The 16,061-nt window shown below is 36.5% G+C and overlaps 1 protein-coding gene across 1 annotated transcript in view; it reads left to right on the top strand.

Moving 5' to 3' along the window:
* RYR2 (ryanodine receptor 2) overlaps positions 1-16,061 on the top strand; it is a 754,552-nt gene that overhangs the window by 608,510 nt on the left and 129,981 nt on the right. The window contains 5 exon segments of the mRNA XM_021072683.1: positions 3,509-3,569; positions 5,586-5,824; positions 7,282-7,363; positions 11,549-11,679; positions 15,111-15,431. Of these exon segments, the coding sequence (XP_020928342.1) occupies positions 3,509-3,569; positions 5,586-5,824; positions 7,282-7,363; positions 11,549-11,679; positions 15,111-15,431 (834 nt within the window).

The following is a 16,061-nucleotide window of genomic DNA, read 5'->3' as shown; positions in this document are numbered from 1 at the left end:
CCCACCATTTTTTACAGTGAGATGTATGCATTTAAAGTTGTACTGCATCTGTTCTGGAATTGCACCAAAATGTGTAGACTGATTGAGCTTACAGTTTTGTGACTTTAACCATCACAAGAATCTCATATGCACTGTGCACATTCTCATTGGACCCACAGAACTTGTATGGCCACTGGCACCCTTTTCTGCTTACATCCCACAGTCATTCCACCAATATTTAATTGAGCACCTGCTGTTTGCCAGGTACTATTCAGGTGCTGGGCTACATCAGGGAAGAAAGCAAACAAAAATAACACCCCAGGAGCTTATAAAATGGAAGTTTAAAATACCTCCATCTCCTTTTGGAAAAAGGTATGGGTAGGCTCAGGACCAAGTGCAAAGACTGATAATCTCCATGAAGATTTGGTATAACTGTGAGTTCTAGGAAGAGAAAGAGAGACCCATCTCTCTGATTTGGTGCTGAATTTGTTTGCAGGAGACTTGTATGTACTTTATGTCCTCTCTTCCTCCTGGGCCTTCTTGCTGCACCCCCATAGCCTTTTTTACCTCCAAACATTGGACACTCTGGGACCTTTCTGCTTCTACGTTTATGCTCATGCCACCTAATTTTAAAATTACAACTTTAAAAATTATAACTTTAAAAAGTATCCATATGCTTGCAATGCCCAAAGCTTAAGTCAGATTTCTGCCCTGCAGTTGCCTATTTCACATCTCTGCCTCAGATGAATAGGCCCATCACACTTAACCTGTTGAAAGCAGAATGGCCAACTCCCACCCTCCACCCCTCCACATTCTGCTCCCTCGCTTGTTCTCTCTCACTTCATTGAATCATACATATAACCATTCACCCAACTGCTCACACAGTTGCTCGCTCAAATAGTAGTGGGATGATGTTGTCTTCCTTCCCTCTCCCCAACACTCAAGTCCTTATGCAGAACCTTCAAATATATTCTTTTTTAAAATATTTTATTTTTTAATTTTTTTTTTAATTTTTGTCTTTTGTCTTTTCATGGCCGCACCCACAGCATATGGAGGTTCCCAGGGTAGGGGTCTAATCGGAGCTGTTGCTGCCAGCCTACGCCAGAGCCACAGCAATGCCAGATCTGAGCCGCATCTGTGACCAACACCACAGCTCACGGCAGCAACGCCAGATCCTTAACCCACTGAGCAAGGCCAGGGATCAAACCCACAACCTCAGGGTTCCTAGTCTGATTCCTTTCCATTGTGCCATGACCAGAACTCCTCAAATATATTCTTAATTTCTTCACTGCTCATGTCCTAATCCAGATCTGTCATCGTCAAGCTGAAGGTTCCAGACTACTGCTATAGCTTCCTCTCTGGCTTGCACTCTTGCCCTTCCAGAATTTGGCACATTGGAATTAATCTTTTTAAACTGTAAATCAGCTCACATTTTGTTCAAAATCTAATCATGTCTTCCTATTGCACTAAAAAATGAGGTCCTGCTGTGTAGCACAGGGAACTATAGCCAATCACTTGTGATGAAACATGATGGAAGATCATATGAGAAAAAGAATGTATATGTATGTATAATTCGGTCACTTTGCTGTACAGCAGAAGTTGACAAAACATTGTAAATCTATACAAAATGTAAATAAAATAAAAAATAAAGTTCTTGCTCTGGTTACCAGGCCTAGAACCTGATTCCCCTCCTCTCCACGTCATACCCTCCTTCTTCCGCTCAATCTGCCCACATCAGCCATCCTGACCTCCTTGCCTGGAACATTTTCTGCCCAGAGCCTTTGCACATGCTGTTTCCCCTGCCCGGGCCCTTCTTCCAGACCTGTGCATGCTTTGTTCCTTCCCTTCATTCAAATCTCTGCTTGGGCAGGGCCTCACGACCACTCACCCTACCACTCTATCCTGTTGCTCTAGTCCCTCTTCCCAGCTTTGTATATGTTTATTGTGGCCTGGTATTCTGTTACACTCTATCACATATGATTTCGGCTTCACTTAATGGTTCATCATCTATATCCCTCATTAAAATGCAAGTACTGGAGTTCTCTCTATGACTCAGTGGGTTAAGAATCCAACTGCAGTGGCTCGGGTCACTGCCTAGGTTAGGGTTCAATCCCCAGCCCAGCACAGTGAGTTGAAGGATCTAGCATTGCCACAACTGTGGCTCAGATTCACTATCTGGCCCAGGAGGTTCTATGTGCCAGTGATGTGGCCATAAAATAAAATATAAAAGCAAGTACCTTGAGGATGCTATTTTGCTGTTTACTAGAAGTTTAAGAGTGCCTGGTATTTAACATGTATTTATTGAGTGAATGAACAACTAAATGCGTAATACTTCTAAGAGCTACAGTAGAAGCCCTATTAGGGGTAGGGGGCTATCAATAGACAGAGGCAGGACAAATTTTGCCCTTCTGCTGACTTTGTCTTCATAATTACCCAAAGTTCTAAGATTCAGAGCACAAGATTAATGGAACATTTTCTGAAAAAACTCAGAGTCTCAGCAATGAATACCTTATTATTTCCTTAGTTGTGCCATTTCACTAAATTGGTGTGTGCCTACATTTTAAGGCAGTTGTATTGATTTCCATGTAGATTTAATTCACTTGTTTTAGGGTACATTTATGTATAAAGAATACAAAATGCTCAAATTTTTAAAAACTCACATTCAAATAGGAGTTGTTAAGCTAAGGACCAGGAAATGACTATATTTATTGCATAGAGGGAGGTATGGAATGCCAAAGTAGTGGTGTCAGACTATATCGTGAGTGATCAAATATCTTTGTTTCATTGGATTCATATATTCTTCATCCTTATCACAAGGTAAAATGTACATATTCATACTTCTGCACTTTTGTGATAAAATATGCTAATCAAAATGACTGAATTTCATCATATTTTCAAAAGCAGCCCCCATTTCAAATATCTCATAAGTAACACTTAACTTCTTTAGCCTCTGAGGCTTTTTTTATACATAATTGTTTGGCACCTCTTTTTCACCAAAGACCAACAACATGCAGGCCAATTAGTTCATGTCAAAGCAGTTGAATTCAGGCAGATTAATTCATATTCATGCAGTTGAATGCAATAAGAAAGCAGACATACTTGGGGGTAATTAAAAGGGAATTAAGTTTATTAGACTTTTAGGCCATTTCATTTCGCAAATGATATCCACTGACTTAAAAAGCTGGCATACAATAAGATTTAGAAATAAGATAAACTGGTGTGGGAGAGGGGAATATAGTTGAAGAATCCCGTTAAAACTCTCTAGCCTGGTGCAGTGCTTTGAATGCTTCTTGAGTATGTCAGCTATTTGATGAGACATGCTTTATTGCTTTTCTACTTACATTTGCATAACCACTTTTAAGCAGAAAAACTGCATGATTTTAAACTTGATTATCAGAAAATCTTCTGAATTGAGTTATCCTTATTGAGTTGTGCCCTGGACTAATTTTTGGAACACAGATATTAATAGAAAAGATGAACACTGGAAAATTCTCAGGGCAATTGATACAGCATTTTGTTTCCTCTTTAGGAAATGACGCAACATCAATTGTCAACTGTCTTCATATTTTGGGTCAGACTTTGGACGCAAGGTAAATGGATATGTTTTTGTCTAAATTGCTGAGTGTGATTATGATATATAAGAATACTAAGAAGACCCTAGTGTCTTGATTTTATTCTTTGGAATTCTGAAAACTTTAGTATAGGTGAAAAGATAATCGTTAGTAAACTTAGTAATACAATGGCATTTTGTTTTTTTTATGTTATGCAGATTGTTATTTAGATTTCAAGTAACTTTTCAGCAGCTAAGTACGTAATTGAGGGTGGAATTGGGACTCACATCATGTGAGGTAAAAATGAGGAGCTACAACACTAGAGGTTTTACTAGCTTCAAGGGGTGATACTTGTGCTCCATGTTTGTCATAACATTTAACTTTGTAGGAAACATGGGGTTTTATTTTTCATCGATGGCTAAGTCAAGTGAAGCTTAAGGTTCATCATAGTAAGTGTGGAAGTAGACTAATTTCCAAGTCTCTGCACATTCTACTCTGCTCTACCATCAGCATGACCAGAAATCCAAATGCAAAATCAATTTAGCTGGCATGCTTGATTCAGCCTTTAAGGCATACATTTAGTTCATGTATTTTCCGAGATACATCTAAATAAAAGTTCCTCAGAGTCTTCTACAGAGAATATTGTTTGATACTGTGGATTATCCATTTTTTTGTCTAAAATTTTATTTGAGGTGTTTTATATAATAAATGAAGGAAGGAGATTCTATTATACACCTTCATTTTCTACCAGAAATAGCAGCTTTAGCATGTTACTTCTGTGCAAAGCTCAGTCTTCAGAAGCTTGTTTAGAGAAGACTTGATTGCTACTCTTAAAGTAAATATATATATGTATATACATCTGTGTCATTTGGTAGCTTGGTTTAGTCAGCATCACGTGTTTCTTTCACACCATTGCCTCAGAAAACATTCTAGTTTTGTTGGATTTGAGATTATGTATGGAGGTTCCTTAGAAAACTAAAAATAGAGTTGTTGTATGATCCTACAATCCCACTCTTGAACATATATCCGAAGAAAACTATAATTTGAAAAGGTATATGCACCTCAATGTTTGCTGCAGCCAAGCATGCAAGCAACCTACATGTCCAGCGACAGATGAATGAATAAAGAAGATGTGGTACATTTATACAATGGAATATTACTCATCCATTAAAAAGAATGAAATAATGTTATTTGCAGCAACATGGATGGACCTAGGGATTATCATACTAAGTGAAGTAAGCCAGACAAAATACTATATGATATCACTTATATGTGGAATCTAAAACATGACACAAATGAGCTTACCTATGAAACAGAAACAGACTCACAGACCTAGAGAAGAGATTTGTGGTTGCCAAAGGGGAAAGTGGGGAAGAGAGATAAAGTCATAGTCTGGGATTAGCAGATACAAACTGTTATATATAGGATGGCTAAACAGCAAGCTACTATATAGTAAAAGGAGCTATATTTAATATTCTGTAATAAAACATAATGAAAAGAATATAAAAAAGAAAATATATGAATAACTGAATCACTTTGCAAATTAAGACAACGTCTTAAATCATCTATACTTCAGAGTTCCTGTCGTGGCTCAGTGGAAACGAATCTGAGTATTATCCATGAGGACGCAGGTTCAATCCCTGACCTCCCTCAGTGGGTTAAGGATCTGGAGTTGCTGTGAACTGTGGTGTAGTTTGCAGATGTGGCTCGGATCTGGCATTGCCGTGGCTGTGGCCTAGTCCAGCGGCTAGAGCTCCGATTCGACCCCTAGCCTGGGAACCTCCGTATGCCGCAGGTGCAGCCCTAAACAGACTAAAAAATAAAAAAAATAAATCATTTATACATCAGTTAAAAAAGAAAGAAAGGTTATGCATTTACAGTGATATTACTAGAATGTCAGGTATATAGAAAAAAATTATTTGAAGGTGGATTTAAAAAAAAACTTATTTGGCTGAGTGAATGTCATCATGGACAAACATAATGGAGAAGCAGATTCTATTTGTATTTCATGTGCTCCTCTCACAAGATACAAGTTCTCCCTTCTTCACTTACTAGGACGGTGATGAAGACTGGCCTGGAGAGTGTTAAAAGTGCCCTCAGAGCATTCCTGGACAATGCCGCAGAAGATCTGGAGAAGACAATGGAGAATCTTAAGCAGGGCCAGTTCACCCACACCCGAAACCAACCCAAAGGTGTTACTCAGATTATCAATTATACCACGGTGGCTCTGTTGCCAATGCTGTCATCATTATTTGAGCATATTGGCCAGCATCAGTTCGGAGAAGATCTAATATGTATGTAAATCTATTACTTAGAGTTTCATTATCTAAACAGTACAATCAGAAATTGTAACAGCCACATCATCTAGGTTACACAGACACTTTTTATACATGAAAATGCCCTCCCCCCAGAACATTGTAGGTTGACTTTTGAGTTATAGAAACTATCCTTATAGACCTAGATCCCTGGATCACATGGATTCACAGAAGGGACCAGGAAGGTAGTGGTTATGGACAATCACTTCCACATTGTTGAAGTACAAGTTTCAAATTGTACTATTTCTATGATGCCTCTTTCCATGGAAATTTTCTAATTCAGTTTTCATCATAGAACATGCAGCATTAAATGTTTTCAAGTTAGGTTTGAGTTGATGTAGATTGTTTCCACAAGCAATCCTACCAATAAATATGGAGACTGTTGAGAAAATATCTGTGTCCAAATAATTGATCTACTAGGGTGGCCCACATCTTTTGTTTGTAGGTTCCAGTCTCTTTTCATAGAGGATTTCCTCAGCTGCTATCAGCTACAATTCTGAGCTATTAAAAATATCCACTGGATGCCCAAAGTTGTGTGGAAAAAAATATCGCATAACCTAATCTCTTACTCTCCTGCTATTATAAACATGAGAGAAGGTATAATCGCTTGTCTAGCAATGGTCCAGTGTGTATTACTTGCAGCCACTTAGTCACTCAGTGTTGAAAGTCTCACAGGCAAAATGCAGCTCTGTGTAAAAATCACTGTGCTAAACAGCAAATCAGACAATCGCTAGTTTCAAGACACTGACATTGACACTGCTTGAACCAGTGGGAACCCCGTGAGGACATAGAAACAAATATGGAGGGCAGGAGTGATTTCTCCATTCATGTCATGGTGTGTCCTCCAAGAAATGGTAACAGAGCTGGCATTAGAAATCCAAGGGTCTTAGATTTCTTTGCCTGCTGAACATGATTTATTGGATCAGAGATCATTGATAAGGTTTTACTTGATTTTTCTAGCTTTAAAAACTGCAAGAGTGACTTATGCCCTTGAATTTCAGGTTGTTTCAGAAATAAATGATGCACCCCATTTTCCAGAATTCTCATTCTTATTCATGTGAGAATTAAAGTAAAAAGATACAGTCTTTATGTACCTGTGAAACAGGAGTCAAAATTGACCTCTGCTCCTGGATATTCTCGTGCTTAGTTTTATTCTTGAAGAAATCCTTTATTCTTATAGCTAAAGAAAATTATTAAGAAATTTTTTCTGATAATGTTGTCTTACAATCAAAGCATGAGTCTTTAGAATGATTTCAGCTCCTTCAAGAAAAGACTTTGAGAAAAAGCTTTTAAATTTCCTTTTATATGTATTTGTTCTTTTATTGAAATATTATTATGCCTTTAATATGGAATTTTGTTTTTAGCCTTCGCTTTCTCAGGACAATGAATGTATCAATAGCATGTGGGGTTTTTTAATGAGATTTTCTTTTCCTTAGTGGAAGATGTACAGGTGTCATGTTACAGGATACTGACTAGCCTGTATGCTTTGGGAACCAGCAAGAGTATTTATGTGGAAAGGTAAGATTTTAAAAGTTTAACTTTGTATTAATAGTTATTTTAAGTGTTACAATTATTCATTTCAAGAATCTTTACTTTATAACATTTTCCTTAGTTATAAACTAAACAACCAGAATGACATATTGAATTCTTAGGAGTAATTAGATGGTCTTTAACCTAAATTTGAATTGATATAATAAAAGACAATTGAATTATGAATCATAATATAAAGTTATAATGGTAAAGACCATATTTAACATAAAATTTAGAGTGTTTATGGGTCTTGAAGGAATCTGCTTGTACATTTTCTAATTATATTATCAGAAATAAAAAATAAGCACAAATACAGGCAGCTATTAAAACCAGTTTAATTTTTTTCCTCTTCGGAAGCTTAAGAGGCAAAGATTAACAGGTCAGATGATGTGGACAGGTCAGGTAAGATAAGGCGTCCCCACTGAACTGAACAAAAAAAATCGCTGACAACGTCAGTAAAGTCTTTCTCTGGAAGAGAAGAACAAGAGGACTTTTTAAAAGCCGAGAAGAAAGAAAAAGGCATTCTAATAGAAGACCAATAAATGAAATAAGTAATGAAACAATATTCTTAGAGAGAATATTGAATAGATGTAAATTCTCTCGAAATTAATCTTAATTAATTATAATTTACATAGAAATTTGCTCTTTATTAAAATTGAATAAATAATTCAGAAGTTAATTTAAAAGAATACATGCATGAGACTAGCTGATAAAATTTTGAGAGAAAAATATGAGTAATAAAAGGGTACTCATATGACCTACCAAATATTAAAACTTATTAAGCAACAATAACTAAAAATAGAGTGACAATTAAAGTTAGCTAGAAAAGAAGATCTCTAAGAAGTTTTCATGTGATTTTTATGGCTATAATATATTTTTACTTGGGAAATATAATTTATTGAAATGTTTATTTTTGACAGGTAGGCTCTTTCTCTTTTTTGCTTACATTAATAATGCTAGTTCTGTGTTCACAGTTTTCTGGGTGTATTCATTTTATTTCCTTTATCAGAATTTGGAGATCTAGGCTAAAAAGTATGCATATATTAAAAGATTATGATAAACATTTTACTCTTTTTAAAAAATTGATTCAATTTGCACTTTAAAGTTTTACAAGAGAATTGTGGTTTCCTCACACGTTCCTCATTTCTGATTATTATTCATTATTTACTATTTATAAATTTGATAGTTAAAAATGGGAACCCATTTTTTTTTCAAATGCACCTATTGTATGTGTATTTACTTTGCCATTTGTATTTATTTTATAAATTGCCTTTCTCATCTTGTTTGTCCATTTTTCTATTAATGTATTGCTTACTGATTAGTAATAACCATTATGTTTATTAATTATTAACTTTGTGCCTGTTATCTCTATTTTTATGACTTTTAGCATTTTTATACCTTTATAGTATTTATATGTAATATATTCGCACAATTTATGACGTGAAAATTTTTCAATTTTATATAATCAGATCTTCCAATTATTGTATTTCTTCCTCTTAGTTTCATGATTTTAAAAAGTTAATACTACATGCTTAACAGCTAGAGATTTAAAAATGTATTCTCCTAATTTTTTCATGCTTTAATTTGTTTAGGTTTACTTTTTTTTTTTTTTTTTGCTTTTTAGGTCTGCACCTGCAGAAATTAAAGTTCCCAGACTAGGGGTCAAATTGGAAGCACAGCTGCAGGTCTACTCCACAGCCACAGTAATGCCAGATCTACCACGTCTGTGAACTATAGCACAGCTCACAGCAACGCTGGATCCTTAACACACTGAGCGAGTCCATGGATTGAACTTGCCTCCTCATGGGTACTAGTAGGCTTATAACCTGCTGAGCCTCAACGGGAACTCCCATGTTTAGGTTTATTTTTTAGTCCTCTTGTTCATTCATTAAAACTTACTGAGTGTGAGGTTCTGGGGTACAACAGTTAAAAGATAGATCCCTGCTCTCGTAGAGCTGATGTCAAGAAACAAAACAAAACAAGTAAACTGATAAACGAATAGTGGCAAGTTATTGTGTGAGTAAGCTCACAATAAAGAAAATGACAAGGGGTAATCAGGAGTGTATCCTTTAGACCACTATATTTTAGACTCAGAACTTTCTGTTCTCAGTGGAAAACAGGTAGAAGATACGTCAGGTGTAGAAAGGTGTTTCTAACAGCTTTCCTTGTCTTAGTGAAGTGTGACGTGGGTCTTTAGCCAAATGATGGTTGAAGAAACAAGTGTGAGAAGTTGGAGGAAGGCAGAGAATAATGTCTGAAATGATTAGCTCTCTGGTAAGAAGGGAATTTATTAGAAATGCATTTAAATTTCATGTTTCTCTTGGAGGTTATGTAAAATTCAAATTCAGTTTTTTTATATCATCCACATATCTAATATAATGATTTATTAAGTATTTCTTTTATTCACTGATTTAAAATAAACTCTTCATTGTATACTAGATATATTTGCTAGGTTATATTTCTAGAATTTTTATTCTGTTCTAATGTATGTTTTTAAATAATTAGAGCAGTACCATCTAGCCTGAATTGTTATTATTTTGTAATGTATCTTAACATCTGGTAGTCCAAATTCTCTCATACTTCAGCAATTGCTGTTATTGTTGTTGCTATTCTTGCCTGGATATTTTTCTTGATAAAATCTGGGATCGTTTCTTTTAGATTCTGAAACAAGGTATATGTATAGTTTTGAAATTAACTTTGCAATTATAGAGTGAGTTTGGGAGAATATAAATATAAAATTTTGAAGAGAACTAAAAGATATTTTGAAAAATGACTCCATACTAAAAAAAAAGTTATTTTAACGCAAGTATTTTAAGGGAAAATTGCTATTTCCAGAATACCAACACAAATGTTCAGACTAGATCTGAGAATTACTAATTGAATTTGTATTTTAAAGTGCATTATTAAAGAATTTACATGAGTTATTAAGGAAATATGAGAACTAGTCCAATCAGATGTCAGGAAATAGATTACTTACTTTGGGGCCATATATGAAACATTTCAGGTTCTTAAATTCTTAAATTATTTCTCATTATTTTAAGATATTTATTGAATCTATACTCTGTGCCAGAAATTTTGCAATTCAATATCCCTATTCTTAGGTAAGAAAAGAACACCTTGAAAAGAGTAAGTGATTTTCCTATAGTGAGTGACACAAGTGTGAAGACTAAGATTGGGATTTGTGTCTGTCTGAATCAAAGGATGTGCTCTTTGTAATTTCTTGATGTCCTAAATTAGTTTTTGTAATGTAATCTTATATGTTTAAATTGAACTTTATTTTATTCAATGTCATTCTGTAAAGGGACATTTTTTCCTACCTGAGAAGATATCTAGTCATTTTTAATTAAAATATTAGGTAATAAGACATTTTTAATTTTAAGTATTTTTTTCAGTGAGAAATTTAAAATTGCCTAAGAGAATACTTAATCTTTTCATAATTGATCCCTTTCATTGGCTTTTAAATAAAATATGCATACAAAGTCATTTAAGTTCATAATTTGCTGAAATTACTCTCATGGTATTCTATATTTAATAAATACCTGATGTGCCAGTAAAGCCTGGGATTAAGTAGATAACTAAGGGAAAGAGAGAATTTATATCAGTATCAGAGAAAGCCTTGAATAGATTGATCATAGTCTGATTCCCTAAACACCTTCCTTCCCTTGAAAAGGGTGTATGAATTTTAGGTGTTATTAATAGTTTTTATCATTTTGAATGTCTTCATATTTCTACCCTGAAATTACTTACACATGGTAAATTTTCAGAAAGTTGTGTTTATGTATGAGTATTTTATTTTTTAATTTTTATGAAAATCCATTTATTCACATGACAAGAATTATTCCTCAGATAATCATGTTAAAAAAGAAAGAAAGAAAAGGACAGAAAATGAAATGTCAAAACTTGGGAAGTTTACAGGGGGTTTTTTTGGTTATTTTTGTCTGTACTGTTTTTAATTTCAGCTGACGGATAATTTAGGTTTTTTTTTAATGTAGAGAATTTGCTACTAAAGCATATGATACTTTGCAATATAGAAATTGGATTTGAGGGTTAATTTTATCAATAGCATTAGTATTAGTATTGTCCTTCCTTTAGGTTGACCTTTCCAATTTTAATATAACTTCTTCAGTTATTCACTTAGAAGACTTAAAAAATATAAGCATTTTCCACTTATAGGCAACGTTCTGCATTAGGAGAATGTCTGGCTGCCTTTGCTGGTGCCTTTCCTGTAGCATTTTTGGAAACTCATCTCGACAAACACAACATTTACTCTATCTACAATACTAAGTCTTCACGAGAGAGAGCAGGTAACATAGAAGCATGCATGGTACTTGTATTTGAAGCTAAAATTTGATGACGTTTGCTGTATTTTCCAACCGTGATTTTTTAATGGGCTATTTTAATTTATCATCTCCAATGCTATTTATTCATGAGTGTTATTATTTGGAATTTTTTTTCTGAAATGTTGTGTGTTATTCCCATAGCGTTTCTGAAAGAAAATGAGTTTAATTTCTTCTAAGTCAATGAGCCACAGACATATTAACACTTTTTTTTTAAGGGCCACAGCTGCAGCATAAGGAAGTTCCCAGGCTCGGGGTCGAATTGGAGCTGCAACTGCTGGCCTACATCACAGCCACAGCAAAGCCAGATCAAGCCACATCTGTGACTTACACCACAACTTATGGCAACACTGCATCCTTAACCCACTGAACAGGACCAGGAATTGAACCTGCATCCTCATAGGATACTAGTTGGATTCATTTCTGCTGAGCCACAATGGGAACTCCCATATTAACACTTTTAGTAATAAGACAAAGCAGTCAGCAGTTATGGAGAAAAAAAATAGGTCAATATGATTTCTAATTTAGTTATCTCTTACCAGCAGCCAATAGGTGTATGACATTCTTAGTCATTACATGTAAGAATTTGTATCTTTCATTTTTCTTGGTTCACCTGATAGGTCTATCTTATTAGGACAGTTCTAGTCTATGCATTTTTTTTCCTAATAGTTTGGTTCTCTAAGTCTGATAAAGTAATTGTATTTTAGTTATTTGGGAAGCCCTAAAGAGTTCCCCAAACTTGGATAGAATTATGTGCTCTTCACATATGCATTCCTTTCCATTAATGAGCTCATCTCTTTGTGTAATTCATGTTTTTATGGGAGCTATTAATTTCACTGCCTTTATAATTAACCTTATCAAGTAAAGACCCTTGTAAAAACTTAAATAATTATTATTTAATTTACCTATTTTTGATTGTAATTTCATATAACAGAGGAAGTTAAAGAAGAGTGTTGAATGTATCTTAGTATTTATATAAGTTCCATAATATTTTTGTAAACAGTAAAACACAGTTGAGTTTGGATTTTTAATTATCTGTGTAAACATGCCTCATTAAGGATTTTTGATCCATTAATATTTTTGTGATGAATCAAGAATGAAGCATGTCATTGTTTCATTACAGATATAGAAATACACAGAGCAGATCACTTCCCTGCTTATTTTCTATAACACATCACTTGCATCACAAAGCAAAGGAATTGGATTTAATGATTCACTTTCATTCATTTTTTAGTCAAGTCATTCAACAAATGATTGGAGGAGACGTGATACAAAGATGAATAAGATTTGATTTTTCTCTTCAGGGCATTTTCTAGTTGCAGTAGAAGGACAAAGACTGATAAATACATGGTAGGATTCAGAATAAAGGACACAGGAGACACAGAAAAGCATTTTGCGCTGAGAAAACCTGGGACAACTTAGGAGAGTTGGTCCAAGATGGGCCTTGAAGTTAGGAACACTGAAACTAGTGCATTAGGATAAGCTTCAAGCACTTTGAGGTGGAGATAGCTTTTAGGGGAAGAAAGAGAAAGATAAAGCAAGAATAGAAAATCCAGAAGAGGCCAGGTAGGCTTTCTGTGTCAGGTAAGGAGTGGAGACTGTACCAGTGCCAACGGGATCCTTTAATAAGCTTTAAAAAGGAGAGTCACATGAGTTGATTTGCATTTTAGAAACTCATCTTGATGGAAATAAGGCGAATGTGTGTGGGTCACCAATCAGAAAATGATTGTGGTCAGAAGAGGTCTGATTGGGCAAGGCCCCTTGGCTGGGGTCTATATGAAGAGGTTGTGAGAAATCCTAGAGGCAGAGTCATCTCCCATGGGAGATGAAAGAGCATCACAGCCTAGAATCTCTCAAATGTTTCCAGTGGGATGCATTGATAATGCTGTTGAGGACACTGAGTGAGATAGTAGTACATGCTCAAAGGAAGATTTCATAGGCAAGGTCAGGTTAAATTTAGACCCGTTTGATTTGATGTGCTTCTTGAGACATACTTTATGAAACAATAATCTTTAGGGAATATGGCTTTGGGAGTTATTCACTTATAAGCAGAAGCCCATAGGAATGACGAAACATAGAAGCTGAAAAAGAGAAGAGAGTTAGAAACAGATGCCTAAAGAAAACCCACACTTAAAAGTCCAGCAAGGAAGAAGTCCCATCATGGCTCAGCAGTAATGAACCCAACTTATATCCATGAGGTTGCAGGTTTGATCCCTGGCCTTGCTCAGTGGGTTAAGTATCGAGCATTGCTGTGAGCTGTAGTGTAGGTCGCAGACGTGGCTCACATCCTCCATTGCTGTGGCTGTGGTGTAGACTGGCAGCTGTAGCTCCGATTCAGCCCCTAGCCTGGGAACTTCCCTATGCCACAGGTGCATCCCTAAAAGAGCAAAATAAATAAATAAATAAAGTCCAGCAAGGAAAAAAAGTGTTAGTAAAAGAGACTGACAAAATTCAGGAGAGTCGAGAAAGGCTGAATGTATCGAAGTGAAGGAAAAAGGAATTTGGTCAGTGTTGTGATTTGCCACAGTCACACTTCGTAAGCCAAGGATTGTAATATCTTCATTTCTGTGTCTAGGAGAGCACCTGGGAAGGTCAGCAGGTGGGAGAGATTTGCACATTATAGATAGGCTGCTGGGCAGGGGGCATCAGAAAGGAAGAGACTGAAAACACAGGCCTGAGCACAGCTCCTGCTGGAGGGGAGGCTCAGCACCAGGAACACAGGTGGAGCCATGCATAGGGACCTCAAAACTCCTTCCTCTGCCGTGGCACGGACCGGAATGTGAGACCAGAGGCAAAAATCCTGTCTGCCTGAGAGCGGGCAGATGGAGGGAAAGATACTCAGGCAGACAGAGGGAGAGATATTGGATGTCCCCACCCCACCCCCGCCTCCCTCCCTTTTCTTGCTTCTTTGGGCCACATCCACAGGCATATGGAGGTTCCCAGGCTAGGGGTTGAATTGGAGCTGCACCTGCTGGCCTACACCACAGCCACAGCAATGCCAGATCCGAGCTGAGTCTGTGACCTACACCACAGCTCATGGCAATGCCAGATCCTTAACCCACTTAGTGAGGCCAGGGATTGAACCCGTGTCCTTATGGATACTAGTCAGATTCGTTTTCTCTGTGCCACAGTGGGAACTCCTGATGTTCCTCTTTGCCGTAACATAGAAGGAACAGTCATTTGCTGATCTCCAGGTGATAGGGTCGGGACTTGGGGAAAAAAGAAATTTTGAAAAAACTGCCAAAAGAAAAAGGAGAAGGCTCCATATAAAGGCATGCCAGGCCCAGCTGAGTTTTGAAGCCCCATGTGAAAGAGTTGCTTGTTGTGAACTGTGGACATGTGGCTGTCCCGTCACTTCTTTCACTGAAAACAAGTCACTTTGATGTGTGCTTCTCTAGCTCTTAACTTGCCAACTAACGTGGAAGATGTGTGTCCCAATATTCCGTCCTTGGAGAAACTCATGGAAGAAATTGTGGACTTGGCTGAGTCTGGCATTCGCTACACACAAATGCCACACGTGATGGAAGTGGTCCTGCCCATGCTGTGTAGCTACATGTCTCGTTGGTGGGAGCACGGGCCTGAGAATAACCCGGGGCGGGCCGAGATGTGCTGCACGGCCCTGAACTCAGAGCACATGAACACGCTGCTGGGCAACATCCTGAAAATCATATATAATAACTTGGGGATTGATGAGGGAGCCTGGATGAAGAGGCTGGCAGGTAAGGACGAGGGAGGCATGTGCTGCTTAAATCGTTTTATTTCCCAAAAGATTCAAATTGCAGAAGACTAGAATTTCCCTCTCTTCACGTTTATTCATATTTTCTTCGTGCTCAAGAAATATTCTTGATGATTTCTGTCATGCTGTCCTCTTAAAAAAAAATGTGTGATTAATCAGGTGTTGGATAATTGTCCATTGTGTTACTACTTTTAAGTGAGCAAACATTTTCTTGACTTCTCAGTCCTGCTAAGATTAATCTGTGAACACTGCAGTAAAAATGACCAGTTCTGTAGACAGAGACAAGAAGAAAACTGGGTTTTGAAACAACCCACTTTTAGCAGTCTGTCTTACTGGGAATGGGGGAGGATAATCAAAAGATTATAGTCCAATATTTACATTTAAGTTTATCTATCATTGCACTATTTATATTGAGTAATGGGAAGCAATTTGAATGGCCAACCACTAAAGGATGGTTGACTAAGTTGTATGCATCCATATACCAGAATATTATGTCATCTTAAACATGAAGGTTTCAACAGCATTTTATTACTTGGAAAATGTTCAGAATATCATAGAGGATTAAAAGAACGGTTTTAAAATTTTGAATTCAGAAATATACATATGAGACTGT

Source organism: Sus scrofa, chromosome 14, assembly GCF_000003025.6.
Source record: "Sus scrofa isolate TJ Tabasco breed Duroc chromosome 14, Sscrofa11.1, whole genome shotgun sequence".
Taxonomy (NCBI): Eukaryota; Metazoa; Chordata; class Mammalia; order Artiodactyla; family Suidae; genus Sus; species Sus scrofa.
This window is presented reverse-complemented; position numbering and strand designations above follow the sequence as displayed.